The sequence below is a fragment of the Dipodomys ordii genome, unplaced genomic scaffold (assembly GCF_000151885.1).
Source record: "Dipodomys ordii isolate 6190 unplaced genomic scaffold, Dord_2.0 Scaffold23, whole genome shotgun sequence".
Classification (NCBI taxonomy): domain Eukaryota; kingdom Metazoa; phylum Chordata; class Mammalia; order Rodentia; family Heteromyidae; genus Dipodomys; species Dipodomys ordii.
In genome coordinates this window covers 5,495,013-5,511,941 of record NW_012267239.1, presented here as the reverse complement: position 1 = coordinate 5,511,941, position 16,929 = coordinate 5,495,013, and the positions used below count along the sequence as shown (strand labels likewise).

The following is a 16,929-nucleotide window of genomic DNA, read 5'->3' as shown; positions in this document are numbered from 1 at the left end:
TTGTATCTTGTGTGTACCCATTTCACGGATGAGGAGGGCGAGGGCTGGTGCAGGCCGGCGGGCAGGAGGGGCCTGTGTGCTGCATTCTCACCATGCCTGACCTTCGCCTGGACCCAAGACCCAGGGAGAAGGCCGCGGGCCGGGCTACCGTGCGCTCAGAGGGCTTGAACAGTCAGGACTCGGGGGCAGGTACCCCGTCCTTTCCTGATCTGTCTGTCCCCTGCCTCCAGTCCTGTTATCTGGATTGTCTCAGAGCCGCCCTTGTCCAAGGCCACACTCAGTGTCCCCATCGCCCCTGACCCCCACAGCTGGCCCAGGACTCTGGCCCGAGCGGGCTCCTCCTGTCTGTCCCCTGGATCATACCAGAGGGGGTGAGCGGGGAGAGATGGGGGAGGCAAAGAGCAAGAGAAAGGAAGGGGACAGAAGGCCACGAAGGAGACGGACAAGAAGACAGAGAGAGGTCGAGGCAGGATGAGGAAGATCAGAATGATGGAGAGACACCAGATGGTCCAAAATGGGGAAACTGAGGCCCGGTGGAGTGGCCGGAGGTTGCCTAGGGGCACGTGCAATGTCCCATGGCTCCTGTCACTCCCTTTGTGTGTGTGTGGGGGGGTGACAGGCTCTGCCTTGTGGTCACCCTGGCCTGGGGCCAGCGCTGGCTTGGTCTCCCCCCTGCCCCCAGCCCTCCTCCTCCTTCCCCGGCCTCCCCTCTGCCTTTCATCCCCAACCAACACGAGGGAAGGCAAAGCAGCAACCACAGAATGGAGGCACCCACTGGAACCCTGGGCCCAGAGCCGTGGTACAGCCACCTACAGATCTCAGCTTCCAGGCCAGGAGTCTGGGGGGAGGGGTTGTTCTAAGGCCTCCTGGAGCACTGTGCTGGCTGCCCAAAGGTGGGAGCAGAGGATGGATAGAGGGGTCTGGACGGGTTCTCTCTTCCCACCCTCTGAGGTTCTACCTCCCCACCCCCAATCACCTCCTTCACAGGTGAGAGGCTGAAGTCGCTCCTCTTGGCCCCTCCCAGCTTCCTTAACCACCCGCCTATAGGAATCAGGGCTCAGGGCTTTGTACTACCTGCATCCAAGCTCTCAGAAGCCAAGTTCCCTCATTCTTGATGTGTACTTAATTTAGCTTGCTGGTGCTAGGATTAGAATTCAGGGCCTCAACCTCACTGAGGTTTTCTTGCTCACAGCTGTGGGTGCTCGACCACTTGAACCAGGCCTCCAGCCTGACTTATATTTTTTGCCAGTCATTTTCGAGATAAAGAGTCCCGAGAACTTTTCTCCCCCATGCTGGCTTTGAATCATGATCCTCCTGAGCTCAGCCTCTTGAGTAGCTAGGACTGCAGGCGTGAGCCACTGGCGCCCAGTTCACGCCTTTATACGTTCTGAGTCACCTGTCCCCATGGAGCACAAGCCCGCCCCGGAAGGACCCCGTGCTCCCAGTTGGGCCTGGGGCAGGCTGGCCTGAGCCTCACCCCCAAGGACCCGACTCTCACGTCTTGGATGCGAGGTGCACACGCTCCCCTTCACAAAGCACCTGCTCAGCCCACAGCCCCAGAGCGGCCGGGATACATCTTCAGCTTCTGTGAACTCCCTAGTCCACTTTTCCTGCAGGACCCCCAACTCCAGCCCAGTTAGATGACTAGCTCTGCCTTTTGTATTTGTACTTTCTGTTCCTTGCTCTGAACTTTGCTTTGCATGGCCCCTCCTTCCACCCCTTTCTATACCCTTCCCTCCACTGGGGGTGGGGGGGAGGTCTAGTTGAACCAGGCCTCCACCAGGTAGCCTGCCCTGATTGCTTCTGTCTTGGAAGATGAAGGAACTTTTGAAGGGCGGAGAAACAGACAATTGTTCAATGTTGATTCTGTGCAGGGACCAGATAGCCTGTGATGTGGCTTCTCCTTTGAAGGATGCTAAGAGGGACTTCCTCTTTTGCTTGGGTTGAGCGTCTTGGAGCACCCAGGAAGTCCATCTTCCATCCGCTACTTTGCTGGGGCTGGTCCTGGGCAGGTGACCAGCACCACTGTCCCTCCCAGCTCCAGCCAGGGACTGCTGCTGACAAGTTGTTCCTGGGGCTGGGCCAGTGCTGGGCTTTGCATCTGCCCTCACTTGCTGAATCGGGGCTTTGTCTTAGGGGCCCCTGTCCCCTCCGTGCCTATAAAAGCTGGGCCTTCGCTGGTTCTGGGTCTGACATGTTCCCGGGGCTCAGTTCGGTAAGTCTGGCTGCACATGGGGCTGGAGCAGGAGTTCTCAGTAAACTTCCCTGGTCGGTGGGGAGCCCAGCACCCCCAGACCCCCAAAATCCTGAGGAATCTCAACCTTATCCTAACCAAACACCCAGCATGGCCCCCGGAGACCCTCACCCAAATGCAGATTCACATCTGTCGTTGTGCAGCTGGGTGAGCGGGGGAGGCGGGGGCGGCTGGGGGCTGGAAGGACTGGCTCATCCACCCAGTGACGCCCCCATACTGAACAGCGCTGCAAACACGCACCGCAGAAAGGTCAAAGCACACAGAGCGAGGCTCTGCCGTTACGGGGAGCCAGGATGGGTAGAGGTGGAGACGGAGCCAAGGCGGCAGGGATCGCAGGTAGAGAGGACAGGACAGGGACAGCCCCATGGCTCCTGGACCCCCCCCCCCCCCGCACCGCATGGATCTTGAACCCTGCCCAAAGCAGCTTGAGAAGGAAGTGGAAGAGGCAGGCAGGGAATGACAGCGAACTCTCCTCCTGTGCAGGACTCCCACAGCATGGCCCTGCAGTGCACCAAGTCCGCGGGACACTGGAAGGTAGGAGGGGAGGCGGGAAGGAGGGACGTGGGGGAGGGTGCAGGTCACGCTGAGTCCTGAGGACTGCCCCCCCTCCACTTCTCAGCTCCATCGTACCCTCACCTCACCCCTGGGGGGAGGGCCACCAAGGCACAGGGTGGGGAAGGGAACCGAGGACACACACACCGAGCCTGGATTTGAACTTGGGTCTTCATGTTTCCCACACTGGAACGATTATGCTCTCTAGCAGAGACAGTGGCAGTCTTTTGGTCTCGTTTCCATACCTATGTCTTTAAGTAAAATAACTAATAATAATAATAAAATAATAGAAAACAACTTAGAATTGGTCAATGGCCTTCCAAAACCCAGAGGAACCACATGGAAGTCAGTGCGGGGCTGGCGCCAGGGGCTCACACCTATCATCATAGCTTCTCAAGAGGCTGAGATCTGAGGATCCAAGTTCAAAGCCAGCCCAGGCACAAAAGTCCATCTGATCTCCAGAAACTTGGGGGTGGCACTGTGGCTCAAGTAGTAGAGCACTAGCCTTGAGCTGAAGAGCTCAGACACAGCACCCAGCCTCTGAGTTCAAGCCCCATGACCGACAACAGCAACAAAGTGTGGGGATATCAAGATTGGGGAGCTGTTCCACTGGGCAAGGCTCGCCCCCCCAGCCCTTCCCCCTGACCTGCCTCCCTCACCACACAGGGCTCTGATGTGGGGCCCCGCCTTTCTCCCCGCAGATGGTGGTGTGGGATGAGGAGGGCTTCCAGGGCCGGCGCCATGACTTCACCAGTGAGTGTCCCAGCGTGCTGGAGCTGGGCTTTGAGACCGTGCGCTCCTTGAAAGTCCTGAGCGGAGCGTGAGTCTGGGCTGGGGCGGTGGGGGGGGGGTGAGGCACAGAGTCAGGTGGGCGTTGGGAAGGACAGGACGAGACCTGGAGGGAGGCTGGGAGGGTTAGATGTCCTCAGCCTTATCTTTCCAGGCTCTAACTGGACCCGTGAGTCCTCCAGAAGTGTGGAGGACTGCGAGGATCACCCTGGAAGGCTGCTCAGGTGGTTCGCTGCGCAGCCGTAAAGAGTGCTCCTCGCACAGTCCTGGCCCAGTGGACCAGGCAGCCCTGTGGGGGGAGGGGAGGTCCCAAGGACCTTCATAGAGACTGCCTGAAAGCCAACATCACTTGCCAAAAGGAGAAGGGAAGTATAAGGAAGTAGTAAAAATGTGATTCATGTTTAGTCTATTCATGATCTCTTACGTGTGTGTGTGTGTGTGTGTGTAGAGAAAGAGTGGGAAAGGTAAAAAGAGGAAGAAGAGGATAAAGGAGGAGACATCTGTTGGTAACTAGATGGATTGATAGGTGAATGGATGGGTAGGTAGGAAAACAAAGAAAGATAAATAGGGGGATGATAGATGGTTAGATAGGAAATGCATAGATAGATGATTGATAGGTAGATAGATAGGTTAAAAAAAGAAAGAAAGAAGGATGGATAGGTGGGTAGGTGGGTAGGTAGATAAATGATGGTAAATGATGATAAATGATGGATGGGTGGATAGATGGACAGATAAATAGGTAGATAGATAGATGATACATACATAGGTAGATAAGAGAGAGGGGATAGATAATAAGTGCATGGGTGGGTAATGGTAATAGGTAGATGGATGGATGGATGGGTGGGTGGGTGGATGTATGGGTGGATATATGGTGGATGGATGGGTGGATGGATATGGGTGTATGGATGGTGTATGGATGGTGTATGGATGGATAGGTGGATAGATGGATGGTGGATGGATGGGTGAATAGATGGATGGATAGTGGATGGATGGATGGTGGATGGATGGGTGGATAAATGGATGGTGGATGGATGGGTGGATAGATGGGTGGCGGATGGATGGATGCGTGGATAGATGGATGGATTGTGGATGGATGGATGGTGCATGGATGGGTGGATGGATGGATGGGTAGATGGATGGTGAATGGATGGATGGTGGATAGATAGTGGATGGATGGTGGATAGATGGGTGGATGGAAGATGGACGGATGGTGGGTGGATGATGGATAGATGGATGGTGGATGGATGGAAGGTGGATGGGTGGTAGATGGATGGTGGATGGATGGATGGATGAGTGGATGGATGGTGGATGGATGAGTGGATGAATGGATGGATGGATGGATGGGTGGGTGGGTGGATGGATGGATGGATGGGTGGATAGATGGATGGTGAATGGTGGATGTATGGATGGATGGTGGATAGATGGATGGATGAGTGGATGGATGGATGGATGAGTGGATGGATGGTGGATGGATGGTGGATGGGTGGTAGATAGATGGTGGATGGATAGATGGATGGTGGATGGATGGGGGATGGATAGATGGTGGATGGATGGTGGATGGATGGTGGATGGATGGATGAGTGAATGGATGGATGAGTGGATGGAGGTGGATAGATGTTGGATGGATGGATGGATGGATGGCTGGATGGATGGTGGATGAATGGTGGATGGATGATGGATAGATGGATAATGGATGGATGGATGGATAGTGGATGGGTGGTAGATGGATGGTGGATGGATGGGGGATGGATGGATGAGTGGATGGATGGTGGATGGATGGATGGATGAGTGGATGGATGGTGGATGGATGGTGGATGGATGGTGGGTGGATGGATGGTGGATGGATGGATGGTGGATGGATAATGGATGGATGGATAGTGGATGGATAGATAGTGGAAGGGTGGTAGATGGATGGTGGATGGATGGATGGATGGATGGTGGGTGGATGGATGGTGGATGGATGGATGGTGGATGGATGGTGGATGGATGGATGGTGGATGGATAATGGATAGATGGATAGTGGATGGATGGATAGTGGAAGGGTGGTAGATGGATGGGTGGATGGATGGATGGATGAGTGGATGGATGGTGGATGGGTGAATGGATGGATGGATGGATGGATAGATGGATAGGTGGGTGGATGGATGGATAGGTGGATGGATGGATGGGTGGATAGATGGATGGTGGATGGATGGGTGAATGGATGGATGGGTGGATGGATGGATGGTGGATGGATGGGTGGTAGATGGATGGTGGATGGATGGATGGATGGTGGATGGATGAGTGGATGGATGGTGGATGGATGGATGGATGAGTGGGTGGATGGTGGATGAATGGTGGATGGATGGATGGATGAGTGGATAGAAGGTGGATGGATGATGGATAGATGGATAGTGGATGGATGGATAGTGGATGGGTGGTAGATGGATGGTGGATGGATGGATGGATGATTGACTGGCTGAGAGCTATCAGGAGACAGTGGCAGGGTACAGGGTTTGGGGACCAGTGCTGGCCAGCAGAATGCAGCAGAGGGGCTGGTCACCCTTTCCTTGGTAATGGAACATCTGTTTCGTGCATCTCAGTCACTGGCCACTTACGGCCCTGCAGGATGTGAGTGTGGACAGGATGGCCAACAAGAGTGAAGTAGTGACGGCAGATAATCTTAGTTTATTTAAGTTCCAATTACATCGGTGGCCTGCAGCCAGTGGTTATCCTATTGCACTGAAAGTTCCAGAAGGTTAGAAGAAAATCACCAGAAGAGCAATGCTGACCAGACGCATTGCAGAGTCCATGGCACCCCTCCCCCCGCACACACACACCCAGGACCCCAAAGGGCCAAGGACTCAGGTGAGGTCTTTCTCCCCCTGCCCCCTCCCCGTGTACAGGTGGGTGGGCTTCGAGCACGCAGGCTTCCAGGGTCAGCAGTATGTGCTGGAGCGTGGCGAGTACCCGTGCTGGGATGCGTGGAGCGGTAACACGGCCTACCCCAGCGACAGGCTCTCCTCCTTCCGGCCCGTGGCCTGCGCCGTGAGTCCCCGCCCACCTGACCTCCCCTCCCCACCCAGGGACTGGGGGGGGCGCAGGGGGAGGGGCTAGGGAGGGGACTGGAGACATCTTGAGGGAGGTGGGCGTTCCCACCGCCTCTGGCAGGTCCAAGGCTGAGGTTCACAAAGGCAGATTCCTTTTCATCTTCTTTCTGCATTTCTCACGCGCCATTCCAGGGCAGATACTCTGATAGGACAGAGCAGAAAATACAAGTCCATAGTAACGGCACCTCCAAGATGAAACCCCTACCCCCACTCTAGTAGCCCTGGAAAAGCGCCCAGGCCTTGAGTTCAAGGCCCAGGATGACAACAACAACAAGAGCAATAGCAAATGGAATCAGAGGAGCAGATGGAGCTGAGCAGCCGGACACTTGCTTAGCAAGTGTGAGGCCTTGGGTTCAAACCACAACATCTCTGTCTCTCTCTGTCTGTCTCTGTCTGTCTGTCTGTCTGTCTGTCTGTCTCTCTCTCTCTCTCTCTCTCTCTCTCACACACACACACACACACACACACACACACACACACATCCAATCATAATAAACCCAAGGCTTGGAACTCAGCTTCTGTCACTGGGAAAGCACCCTGCTGCCATCCTTCCAGAGGCTGACATCACATACATCTCCTTTATTCATAGCTCTCTAGTATTCCACAGAGGCAGATAAACCTGTTTGTTTGTTCCATAAATGGCCAGGACATTTCTCTCTCTTCCTGTGATGTCACGAGAGCATGCTTCTAGCCTGTTTCTCCCACGATTATTTTCTGCGTGGCTGTTGTGGAAGGCTTCTAGCACCTGCCACAAAGGGTTTTCAGACTGCTGAGGCTTGGGGGTGGCTCGGGGCGAGGCACCGGACCGCCTGAGTCTCTTCTCTCACACACAGAACCACCGTGACTCCAGGCTGACCATCTTTGAGCAGGAGAACTTCCTGGGCAGGAAAGGCGAGCTGAGCGATGATTACCCCTCCCTGCAGGCCATGGGCTGGGACGGCAACGAAGTGGGCTCCTTCCACGTCCACTCTGGGGCGTAAGTGGACAGGGCTCTGCCTGGCAGGGCAAAGGGAGGGTTGAGAGGGGCAGGGCATTTGTCCCGGGTGGGGGGGTACTGGTGGGGGATTTAGAGCCACCAGGCAGAGCCTATGTGATTGCCATTAATCAGACCAAGCCAGTTTAAGGCCAGAGGAAATGGATCGGTCCCTGTAATCAGCTACAGGTACAGCTGGGTCCAGGTGCTGTATTGGGATCTGCCTCTCTCCGCGGGGCTCTTTCTGTGGGGTGGCAAACACGGCAGCATCCTCTTTACATTCCTGCCCCATAAAAAAGATTTTACCAACAAGATGCCGGTGACTCAGCCATTTTAGCTGCTCAGGAGGTTGAGATGAGAGGATTGGGGTTGGAAGCCAGCCCGGGCAGGAGAGTCCACAAGACTTCATCTCCAATGAACCACCAAAGGCCTGAAGGAGCACTGTGGCTCAAATGGTAGAGCACCAGCCTTGAGCTCAAGCCTGAGGACCATGTGTACATGTGTGCATGCACACTCACACATTCACACCCCCCACACACACAGCCTTTTGATTGGGCCAAGCTCGGTTGCATGCTCTATTCTGAGCCAATCACCAACACCCACAGGAACACAGCGCTGTGATTGGCTAGGCCTGGCCACTCACTCTCTGCCAGTCAGCTTGTGTAAGAGAGAGCGTGCTGCTCCCCACACCTTCCCGGGTGGCCTTGGGCTCCTGGAGGTCAGAGGTGAAGATGGGAGGTAAGGTTTTTGCCTGAGTTCTCTCCATTTCAGAGTACCACGGCCCTCAGGACTGCTCAGTCCAGCTTTCCCTGTTTTTTTTTTTTTTTTTTTGCTCAAGGCTGGTCCTTGACCGCTTGAGCCAGTTGAGCTCCATGGATATAGCTTCTTCAGGTTAATTTGGAGATGAGACTCTCCTGCTCAGGCTGGCTCTGAACTGGATCCTCCACTCTCAGCCTCCTGAGCTGCTAGGATGGCAGGCGCCAGCCACCCGTGCCCGGCCAGCTTTTCTCTTCTACAGAAGAGGAAATAGAGGCTCAGTAAAAACCTAGAGGCCACCGACAGGAAGCCTCGGATGGGAGGGAGGGGCAGGTGCAACACACACCGGCCCAAGGAATGGCACCAGCAAAGGCACTGTGGCAGAGAATCAGGAGGCGAGGCCCAGCGCCCGATGGCTGGCTGTGTGTCTGTCTGTCCATCCGTCGCTTCCCCTTCCTTTTTTCCAGCTGGGTCTGCTCCCAGTTCCCGGGCTACCGGGGTTTCCAGTACGTGCTGGAGAGCGACCACCACTCGGGTGACTACAAGCACTTCCGGGAGTGGGGCACCCACGCCCAGAGCTTCCAGGTGCAGAGCGTCCGCAGGATCCAGCAGTGAGCATGCGCGGGGGGGGGGGCGGGGGCAGAGCGAAGGAGCGCATGCGCAGCGCGGGTCTGGAGCCTGCGGTGGCTCTCCCTGCCCCCCCCCCTCTTGCCAGCCCCGGGAACCCAGCGCCCTGCCAGCCAGCCCGCGCATGCGCAGTCAGCTCAGCAGCCCAGAGACCTCCCCCTCCTCCTACCACTAATGATAGTAATAAGAATAATAAAAGCAGGCCCACTGTTAACTGTGCCTTTCCTTTCTTTAAAAACAAACAAGGTAAAGAACTTTATTTATCTTTATTTCCAACTGTATGCCTGGGCTTCTCAACCGGGTCAGCTGCCCAGAGTGAACTGTACATGAATGAGCAAGAACTGACAAGGCGGTGGGCATGGGGGGCTGAGACCTGAGAAAGACAAAACCAAACCTAGGAAACGCTGATCTCCAACGAGTCGGCCAAAAGCTGGACGTGGGGTGTGGCCCCAGGGGTAGAGCACCAGCCTTTGAGCCGAAAAGCCCCAGTCCTTGAAGGGTTCAGAAAGTAGGCCCTCACACTTTAGTATGAGTAAGCATGTCCATTCTGATTTATCACAGGAAAGCCTCAGATCCCTGGAGGCAAAGTCAGGAGGATTTTGAGGAAGGAAGGAAGGAAGGAAGGAAGGAAGGAAGGAAGGAAGGAAGGCAAGGAGAAAGGGAGGGAAGGAGGGTCCCCTTAATTTGATGGTGACTTCTGTGAGGAGCCAGCCCATCCGGAGCCAAGGGCTAGACTGGCAAGCATGACAGACAGACAGACAGGGCCCCAGAGGTGACAGGCTGCTAGAATGACGGGTAATAAAGAGACAATTTGTCAGGGTGATCTTGGGATGGAAGGAAAGTGAGATTATTTTTCCTACCTTGTGAGGAGACCTATTTCCCTAGGTTATCAAGGAAAGGCATGTAAGTGTCTTGGTGGCATTCCGTCCACTTGTTGGCAAGCCTGGCACTTCACCAAGGGGAACTGACCTCCCCCCAAGGCTCAGGACAGGGGACCCAAACCAGTACAGAGGGGGAAGCGACTTCCTGGAGGCCATACAGCCAGCGCCGCCCACACTGAAGTTCCCTTCCTGTGCTCACCAGAGGGGAGGGAGCCTCTGCCCCCTGGCCTCCCTCTCCCCTCCCATAAGGGGGACCCCCCCATCTTGCTTCTTCCTCGTCTCCCCCGCCCATGCATCATCCCTAGAATGGCTTTTCTTCCTGTGTAGTGTCTACAGCGTTCCCCAGGCACCAAGGAGCAAAGACATGGGCCCAAGACTATGGTGGGAGCAATCAGAGAGAAAGGAAGGAGGGCGGGGAGAAAGGAAAGGTGAAGATCTCACACAGCTCTGGGGTGTAGGAGACAGAGGGAGAGGAGGAAGAGGAGAAGGAGACAGAGAGACAGAGACAGAGACAGAGAGGAGAAAAAGGAGGGAGAAAGAGAGGAGGAGGAAGAAAAATAGGAAGGAGGAGAGGAGGGGGAGGAGAAGGGAAGGGGAGGGAGGAGAGGAAGAGGACAGGAGCCAGCCTCTCTTGCACTCGGCCCAGAACAGGGAGGCTGGTCTTTCCTGGCCGGGAGCACGGTGATCATGGCGGACAGGGGGCAAGGCGCTGGGCCAGGCTCGTGGGCATCCTTATCTTGAGAAACCAGCAGCATGGTGTGTGTGTGTGTGTGTGTGTGTGTGTGTGTGTAGGGGGGAGCTGCCCCCCAGGACAAGGCCGGAGGAAGGGAGGAGGGTCCCCACTCCTCCTTGAGGCTCTGGATGGAGACTCCACCCCTAACCTCCTTCCTGGGGCCTCCATTTGCCCAGCTGTGATGAGCAGATTAGTGGAGGCCCAGAGGCCCCCCTTCCTGCTGCCAGCTGGGGGTTTTGGGTGGGGTGTGGGTGGGGTGGCTGTAGGTGAGGAGGCCCAGAGCTGTTTTGATCTCTATGACCTCCAGCAGCTTGGGGAGGGGAGCCATGGCCTTTCCCAGCATGCCCTGCCTCCCTCTGTGTGAAGTGTAGAATTTAAGACCCTGGGCTGCCCAGAAAAGGCCACCGTGAGCAGGGGTGAGCACTGGACAGCCATGGGCCAGGCAGAGACTCTTCTGGAATGCAGCTTGGCCCAAGGGGCCCCTTGCTGGGGCTCCCTGTCTACCCCGAAACCAGCTTGTCAAATCAAATTCCTGTAGGGACAGCAGAGGACAGACAGAGAGAGACAGAGAAAGAAACAGACAGACACACAGACACACACACACAGATTCTTAACACATGAGCCCAAACACCCATCCTGGCCTTTTGCTTTTCTCTTGACATTTAAAGCCAGAAGCAGGCTGGACTCCCCTAAACCCACTGTAAGAAACAATACAAGGAGTTGGCAGCCGGGCTTGGAGGTGCATGCATGTAATCACAGCCCATTCATGGACGTGCTGTCTACACTCAGGGCGGGATCTTCCCGTCATTTGCTCTCCCACACGTCAATCATCTGTGGACCCTTTCAGGCATACCCACATGGGCACTTTGCTAATTTCCCTAGGAGTCTCTCAATCCAGTCCTGTTCACCATAAAAATCAATCATCACCACCTGATGGCCCTGGGTCTGAGTCTCCACTGTCCTTCTCCAACTGGCCTCTGTTTTCTTCCATGGTGACGCTCTCTTAGCTCAGATGGGGAGACTGAGGCTGGAAGATTTAGGGACCATAAACTCAATTCTACAAGACATCCGATGCTCCCGAGACCTGCCCTGCACTGACCCCTAGTGGCCAGAAGCAAGCACACACACACACACACACACACACACACACACACACACACACACACACACACACACACACCCTGGCCAGGCAGAAGATTGCAGTCTTGGCCTCGGGCCTTGGGTGCTAGGAGATGGGGTGTAGGGCAGACTGCAGGCAGAGTTGGCACCTGGAATCTGGAGTGAGCCCAGTCCTGCTCTGCTTCCGTATCGGCTACATCCCAGCCTCTAGGCACCTCGCTGTTTTCCCTCGGCTGACTAGCGACACCTGAGACAAACCACCTTCCCTCTTTGCTGTGGTTGCCAGGATGCTCAGAACCAGCAAGCTCTCCAGCAACTGTGTAGAATGGACAGGGGGTAGGAAAAGGATCTCATCTTGGAATGTCTAATTCTGTGTTCTTTTCTCTGGGTCTCATTATCTGTCTTGTATTTTCTTTACTGGCTATGTTGAAAAGAAAAACAAGTTCCAGTGCTGGGGATTGAACCGAGAGCTTCATTCGACGGCTTTGGACCAGAGTCCTACCACAGAGCTACCTCTTCAGCCCCAGAGCATCTTTGTAGTGCCTTAAGTCTCTTTTTTTTTTTTGGAGGGGGTGTGGAGGGCGTGGAGGGAGAGAGTGGGGAGGGTCTTGCTTTCCTCCCTCAGGAACAAACTCAGGAGGAAAGAGAAAGAGTTTTGTAGCAGAGTTCTTGCAGAGTTTCATAGCCTTCCGTTGCTTCTAGTGTCAACCCTCCTCCTGCTTCCTTGGCCTCCTGGGCTCTCTGCAGTCAGCCTGGGGCAGGCCAGCATGCACGGGGCACCAGGAAGCCCACGACTGTCCCTAACCTCTGTCCTGCAGGCCCAGTCCCCCTCCCCCACTCCCCGCTCTGGGCACCATTGTCAACACACAATGTGCTCCTGCTGCTGGGCTGGGGTAGCCAAGGAGGGACAGGGGGCAGGAACTGCTGGCCCATGGAGGGAGGTCAGGCCGGAGCTCTTGGAGGCCAGGATCAAGCCGGGACCCATCCAGCTGCATCTTGGCTTTAGATCCCTGCTAACAAGGGAGAGGTAGGGGCGACCCAGGTTGACAAGAGCAAGTGTGTGGAGCGAGACAAGCCAGACCCATGGGTGTGTGTGGGGTGTGAGAATGTATTTCTGTGGAGGTCTGAAGTATTCCTTTGGCTTCTGAAGGAGAGAGTGGCATGGTAGTGCATGCCTGTAATCTCATCTACATGGGAAGCACAGATTGGTGGGATCACGGTTCCAGGACAGCCTGGGTAGGGAAAGTTAACAAGTCTTCCATCTCAATCAAGAGGCTAGGCATGGGGAGACACCCTGGTAATTCCAACTACGCAAGCAGCAGAGGAATGAGGATTTGGGTGGGAGGCTGGGCTGGACATACACGCAAGACTTTATCTGTAAAATAAATAAGTAAAGAAACTAAGGCAAAAAAAGAGCTGATGACATGGACCCACCGGCAGAGCGCCTGCCTAGCACAAGGCATTGGGCTCGAATCCCAGTACTACAGGAGAGAAAAAAGGGAGACGTCTTCCAGGGTTAGGACTTCAAGACGTTGTAAACCTCAAGGCTGGTCACGGTCTTGACTAGCATCCATGAGGCCTCTCCTGTGGCAGAGGGCCTTGTGCTACACCGGTGTGTGGGGGGGGGGACTCAGGTAGGTGTGTGCACGTGTGTGTGTGTCTACACACACACACACACACACAGCAGGTGAGCACTGACATCAGCCAGGATGGGCAGAGCCTGCCCACCCCAGAGGTGTGTGCCCAGGGGAGCCAATTCCTCCGGACCCCTGGCCCCAGACACCAGATGACCCTGGGCCAGTGTAGCTGGGCAAGGGACTGAGCAGAGGCCTGATGGGGGAGGGTCAAGCTCTGAGGCTGGCGGGACTGGGGACTGGAGGTGGGGTGGGTAGCTGTGTGTGGGGAGGTACAATGAGGTCAGCCTTGTATTTCTAGAACCTTCTGGCTTTACAAGGGAAACACACTAGGGGATGCACACAGGGGTGTTGGGAGGAGCTGGTGGGGGTGCACTCTGGGGGGGCCGGGAGGGAGGATGGTGGGGGTGGAGGAGACAGGGGAGGCTCTATGGTAAGGCTCTACAGAAGGGGGTGTCTCTGTAATTCTTCTATGGGGCTGCCTCCTCCCCCATAATCCCTGCAGGCCTCAGATCTGGCTCTGTCAGCAGAAGAAAAAAGACTCAGCAAGAGAGGGCTGGGAAAGGGAGGGGAGGGGAGGGCAGGGGAGGGCAGGCAGCTGCCGGGCGGTCCTCTGGCCTCTCCCCCCCACAGCAGACAGGCCTGGCGCCCTGCAGCTGCCCGGGCCCCGGGGCTGGGAGTCGGGAAGCAGGTGTAGGGCACAGAGTGCGGCCGCAGATGGTGAGTGGGAGGCCTCTTCCCCCGCCGCACACAAAGGCCCAGACAAAGAAGCAGGGCCCAGGAAGCAGCCCTGCTCATGGGCAGGGAACAGAGGCCAGGGATCCCCAGCCAGCCGGCAGATGGGAGGCCTGGGGGGGGGCGAGGGGTGGGGGTGGGGAGGGAAAGGCCTCCTGGCCTCTGAGCCTTGTGCTGGACCCATTAAAGGAAGAGGCTGGGGGAGCTCAGCTTTGCCATTCTGACCCCTCCCCAAAAGGATGGAGGTCCACCAAGGGGGGACATGAATGTGGCACAGGGTGACCTGATCCCCGTGTTACACGCTGTGGGTCACACCTACTTGCTCTGGCCACGGACACAGGCTTGGTGTGACCCCAGGGTAGCCTGGCCTTAGCAAGGGCCAGGGCTCCAGAGTGAGCGGGGGGGGGGGAAGGGGAGGGGGGTCCATTCTCAGCTGGCCGGCAGCATGAAGAAACCAGGTTCTCTGCGTGGTTTTGGGGTTACCTTCGGTGGGGCTGGGGGGCTGACTTTGGACAGATCAGATTCAGCTCTGTCTGGGAAGTTTCCGGAAAGTCACGTGGGCCAGGCACTCAGAGTGGAGATCTGTGGGTCCGTCGGTCAGGGGTCAAGTCCATTGCTGTTGGAGGTGATGGGTCATTGCTGCTGGACTTGGGGCCAGGGTCAATCCCTTGAGACACCTCTGCAGGGCTGAAGGGAGGAGGGTCTTGGGCTCTCTCTCTCCCTCTCCCTTTTTCCCTCTCTCTCTTCTTTCCTAGGCATTTGTGCCAGGGTCTGAAATCTCTTGCAAATCTCGGAGCTGGTAGGGCGAGATGTCGTTTGTGGGGATGAAGAGGGGGGGTGGGGAGGGAATGGGTGCAGACACCAGGTTTAAACGTGACCCTGAGCTCTGCCATCCCAGGGTCTGATGGCTGCGGCTGCCTGTTGCTATGGCAACTAGCCCTCCTTAGGGATAGGCTCTGGTCCTCTTGGAGGACAGCAAAAGGGGGAACGAGTGTTTTGCGGGGAGGGGCGGGGGGGGACTGCTCCTTCCTGGATGGCAGCTACAATAGTGGACCCACCCTTGGGAGCGGTGGCCAGGGTGGCACTGGCCATCTGGGGCACGGTGGTCTATCATGCCCCGGCTGACTCACACTGTAAGGCCAGGGTGCAAAGGACATGAATGGGGACACAAGTAGGGTCCTAGCTGTCACCAGATGTGAATCTCAAGGGAGGCTCTGCCCCTGACACGGACAGAGGCCAAAGGGCCAAGGGGTGTCCCCCCCCCCCGGGCCCAGGTACCCTCTGCACCACGATGAAGAAATGCTCTATATTTGAGGACCAGGGACAGAGGAGCCAGGCAGGCCCTGACTGGACACGGGGTCTGCTCTGCCTGGCACTGCTCGGTCCTGGGCTTCAGGATTCAGCCATGGCCATCTCTGTGATCACAGATGCTCCAACATGGACGCACAGACACACCACAGTTCACCTGCACTGAGCCCCAAGATCAGCAGAAGGAAGTGGGGAGGGGGAGTGTCTTGATTTCTGTATCCCCTTGACTGCTTAGAGAAATTGGGGACACGTTCCCAACTCCCCCTGTGTGTGCGGAGACTGGGTCACCCCAAGTTCCAACCAGGCTTGCTTGGGTTCCAGATGGAGGAGGGGAAGGGCTACAGGCTTGGGACAGACTCCGGGAAGGCTGGGGCCTCTGAGTGGTCTCCCCTTCCCGGCAGGGCTGTTGGCTGTGTCTGAGATCCCCAGGGTGCTCTTACTTCCTGCACAGGCTGTGGGCCTGTGCGTTGGAAATGTGCTTCCAGCTTGTTGAATGGGGCTTGGATGTAATGATGACCAGGCTGGAGAAACGGGTTCAAATCCCGCCCCAGTCCCTTATAATGGCCATGAGGGACTGCCACTGACTCTTATAGCTCCTTCCTTCCTTCCTCCCCTCCCTCCCACCTTCCTTCCTTCCTTCCTTTCTTTTTCTCACTGTGATTGGACTCAGGATTCCCCTCTTATTGGGCAGGTGCTCTACCACTTGAGCCACACCCCTGTCTTTTTTTATATGGTTTATTTTCCAGGTAGAGTCTCGATTTGTGCCTAGGCCATTCTGAGCTGCTACTATCCTTGGACTTGTGCTCCTCCCTCGACCTGGGATGGCAGGTGCATGCCACTGTGCAGGGCTCTTGGTTGAGACTGGGAGGTCTCAAGATGGAATGTTCTGGCAAAGCAATTCTACTGCCTTGAAGGAGCCTCGGAGTTCCCTAGTTAAAATACCTCTCTTTCTCTCTGATTTCCATCATGGAGGTTTTGATTGAGTGGCGCCTAGCTAGGGCCTGGAGATGGGCCTTTGTAATACGTTCCTAAGGGAGTTGATGCTTCCTGCTGACCCTGCAGCACCCTTGTTCTAGAAATACACTAGGTACCAGCCAGAACCTGGTGGCTCACGCCTGTAATCCTGGCTACTCAGGAGGCTGAGCTCTGGAGGATTGAAGTTGGAGGCCAGAGACCCTCCCCCATCTCCAATTAACCGGGTAAATGTGGGACTAGAGGCGTGGCTCAAGTGCTGGCCCTGAGTTCAAGTCCCCATCTTCCCCTTGGGGAGAGAAACAAAAGAGGAGTACTAAGCAGACAGAGGGCAATTAGGACAAAAGGCCACAAACCCATGCACACTGGGACTTAACATGCGCAGCGGCGCTCGGCTGGGCGCCACCTCGCAGGCGCGGGTTCGAATCCTGACCCTCGCTGCGGAGCGCTTGGCAGAGCCCGGTCTCTCCCGAGCTCTGCGGCCGGGGCTCAGGCGGCGGCTCCCCA

The 16,929-nt window shown here is 56.1% G+C and overlaps 1 protein-coding gene across 1 annotated transcript; it reads left to right on the top strand.

Annotated features, from left to right (window-relative positions):
• The first annotated feature begins 2,745 nt into the window (after positions 1–2,745).
• Cryba4 (crystallin, beta A4) lies at positions 2,746–9,039 on the top strand. Its single transcript, XM_013014351.1, has 5 exons — positions 2,746–2,788; positions 3,508–3,626; positions 6,481–6,622; positions 7,518–7,660; positions 8,881–9,039. Exons 1-5 carry the CDS (start codon positions 2,750–2,752, stop codon positions 9,026–9,028), a joined length of 591 nt encoding a protein of 196 aa, XP_012869805.1. The 5' UTR covers positions 2,746–2,749; the 3' UTR covers positions 9,029–9,039.
• Positions 9,040–16,929: the final 7,890 nt, after the last annotated feature.

What these genes read in the sequence shown, in the direction of transcription:
- Cryba4 (XM_013014351.1), top strand. Translation starts at nt 2,750, where the DNA reads ATGGCCCTGCAGTGCACCAAGTCCGCGGGACACTGGAAG. An exon ending in AGTCCGCGGGACACTGGAAG is followed by an intron (nt 2,789 to 3,507) that starts GTAGGAGGGGAG and finishes TTCTCCCCGCAG; the next exon opens with ATGGTGGTGTGGGATGAGGA. An exon ending in TCCGGCCCGTGGCCTGCGCC is followed by an intron (nt 6,623 to 7,517) that starts GTGAGTCCCCGC and finishes TCTCACACACAG; the next exon opens with AACCACCGTGACTCCAGGCT.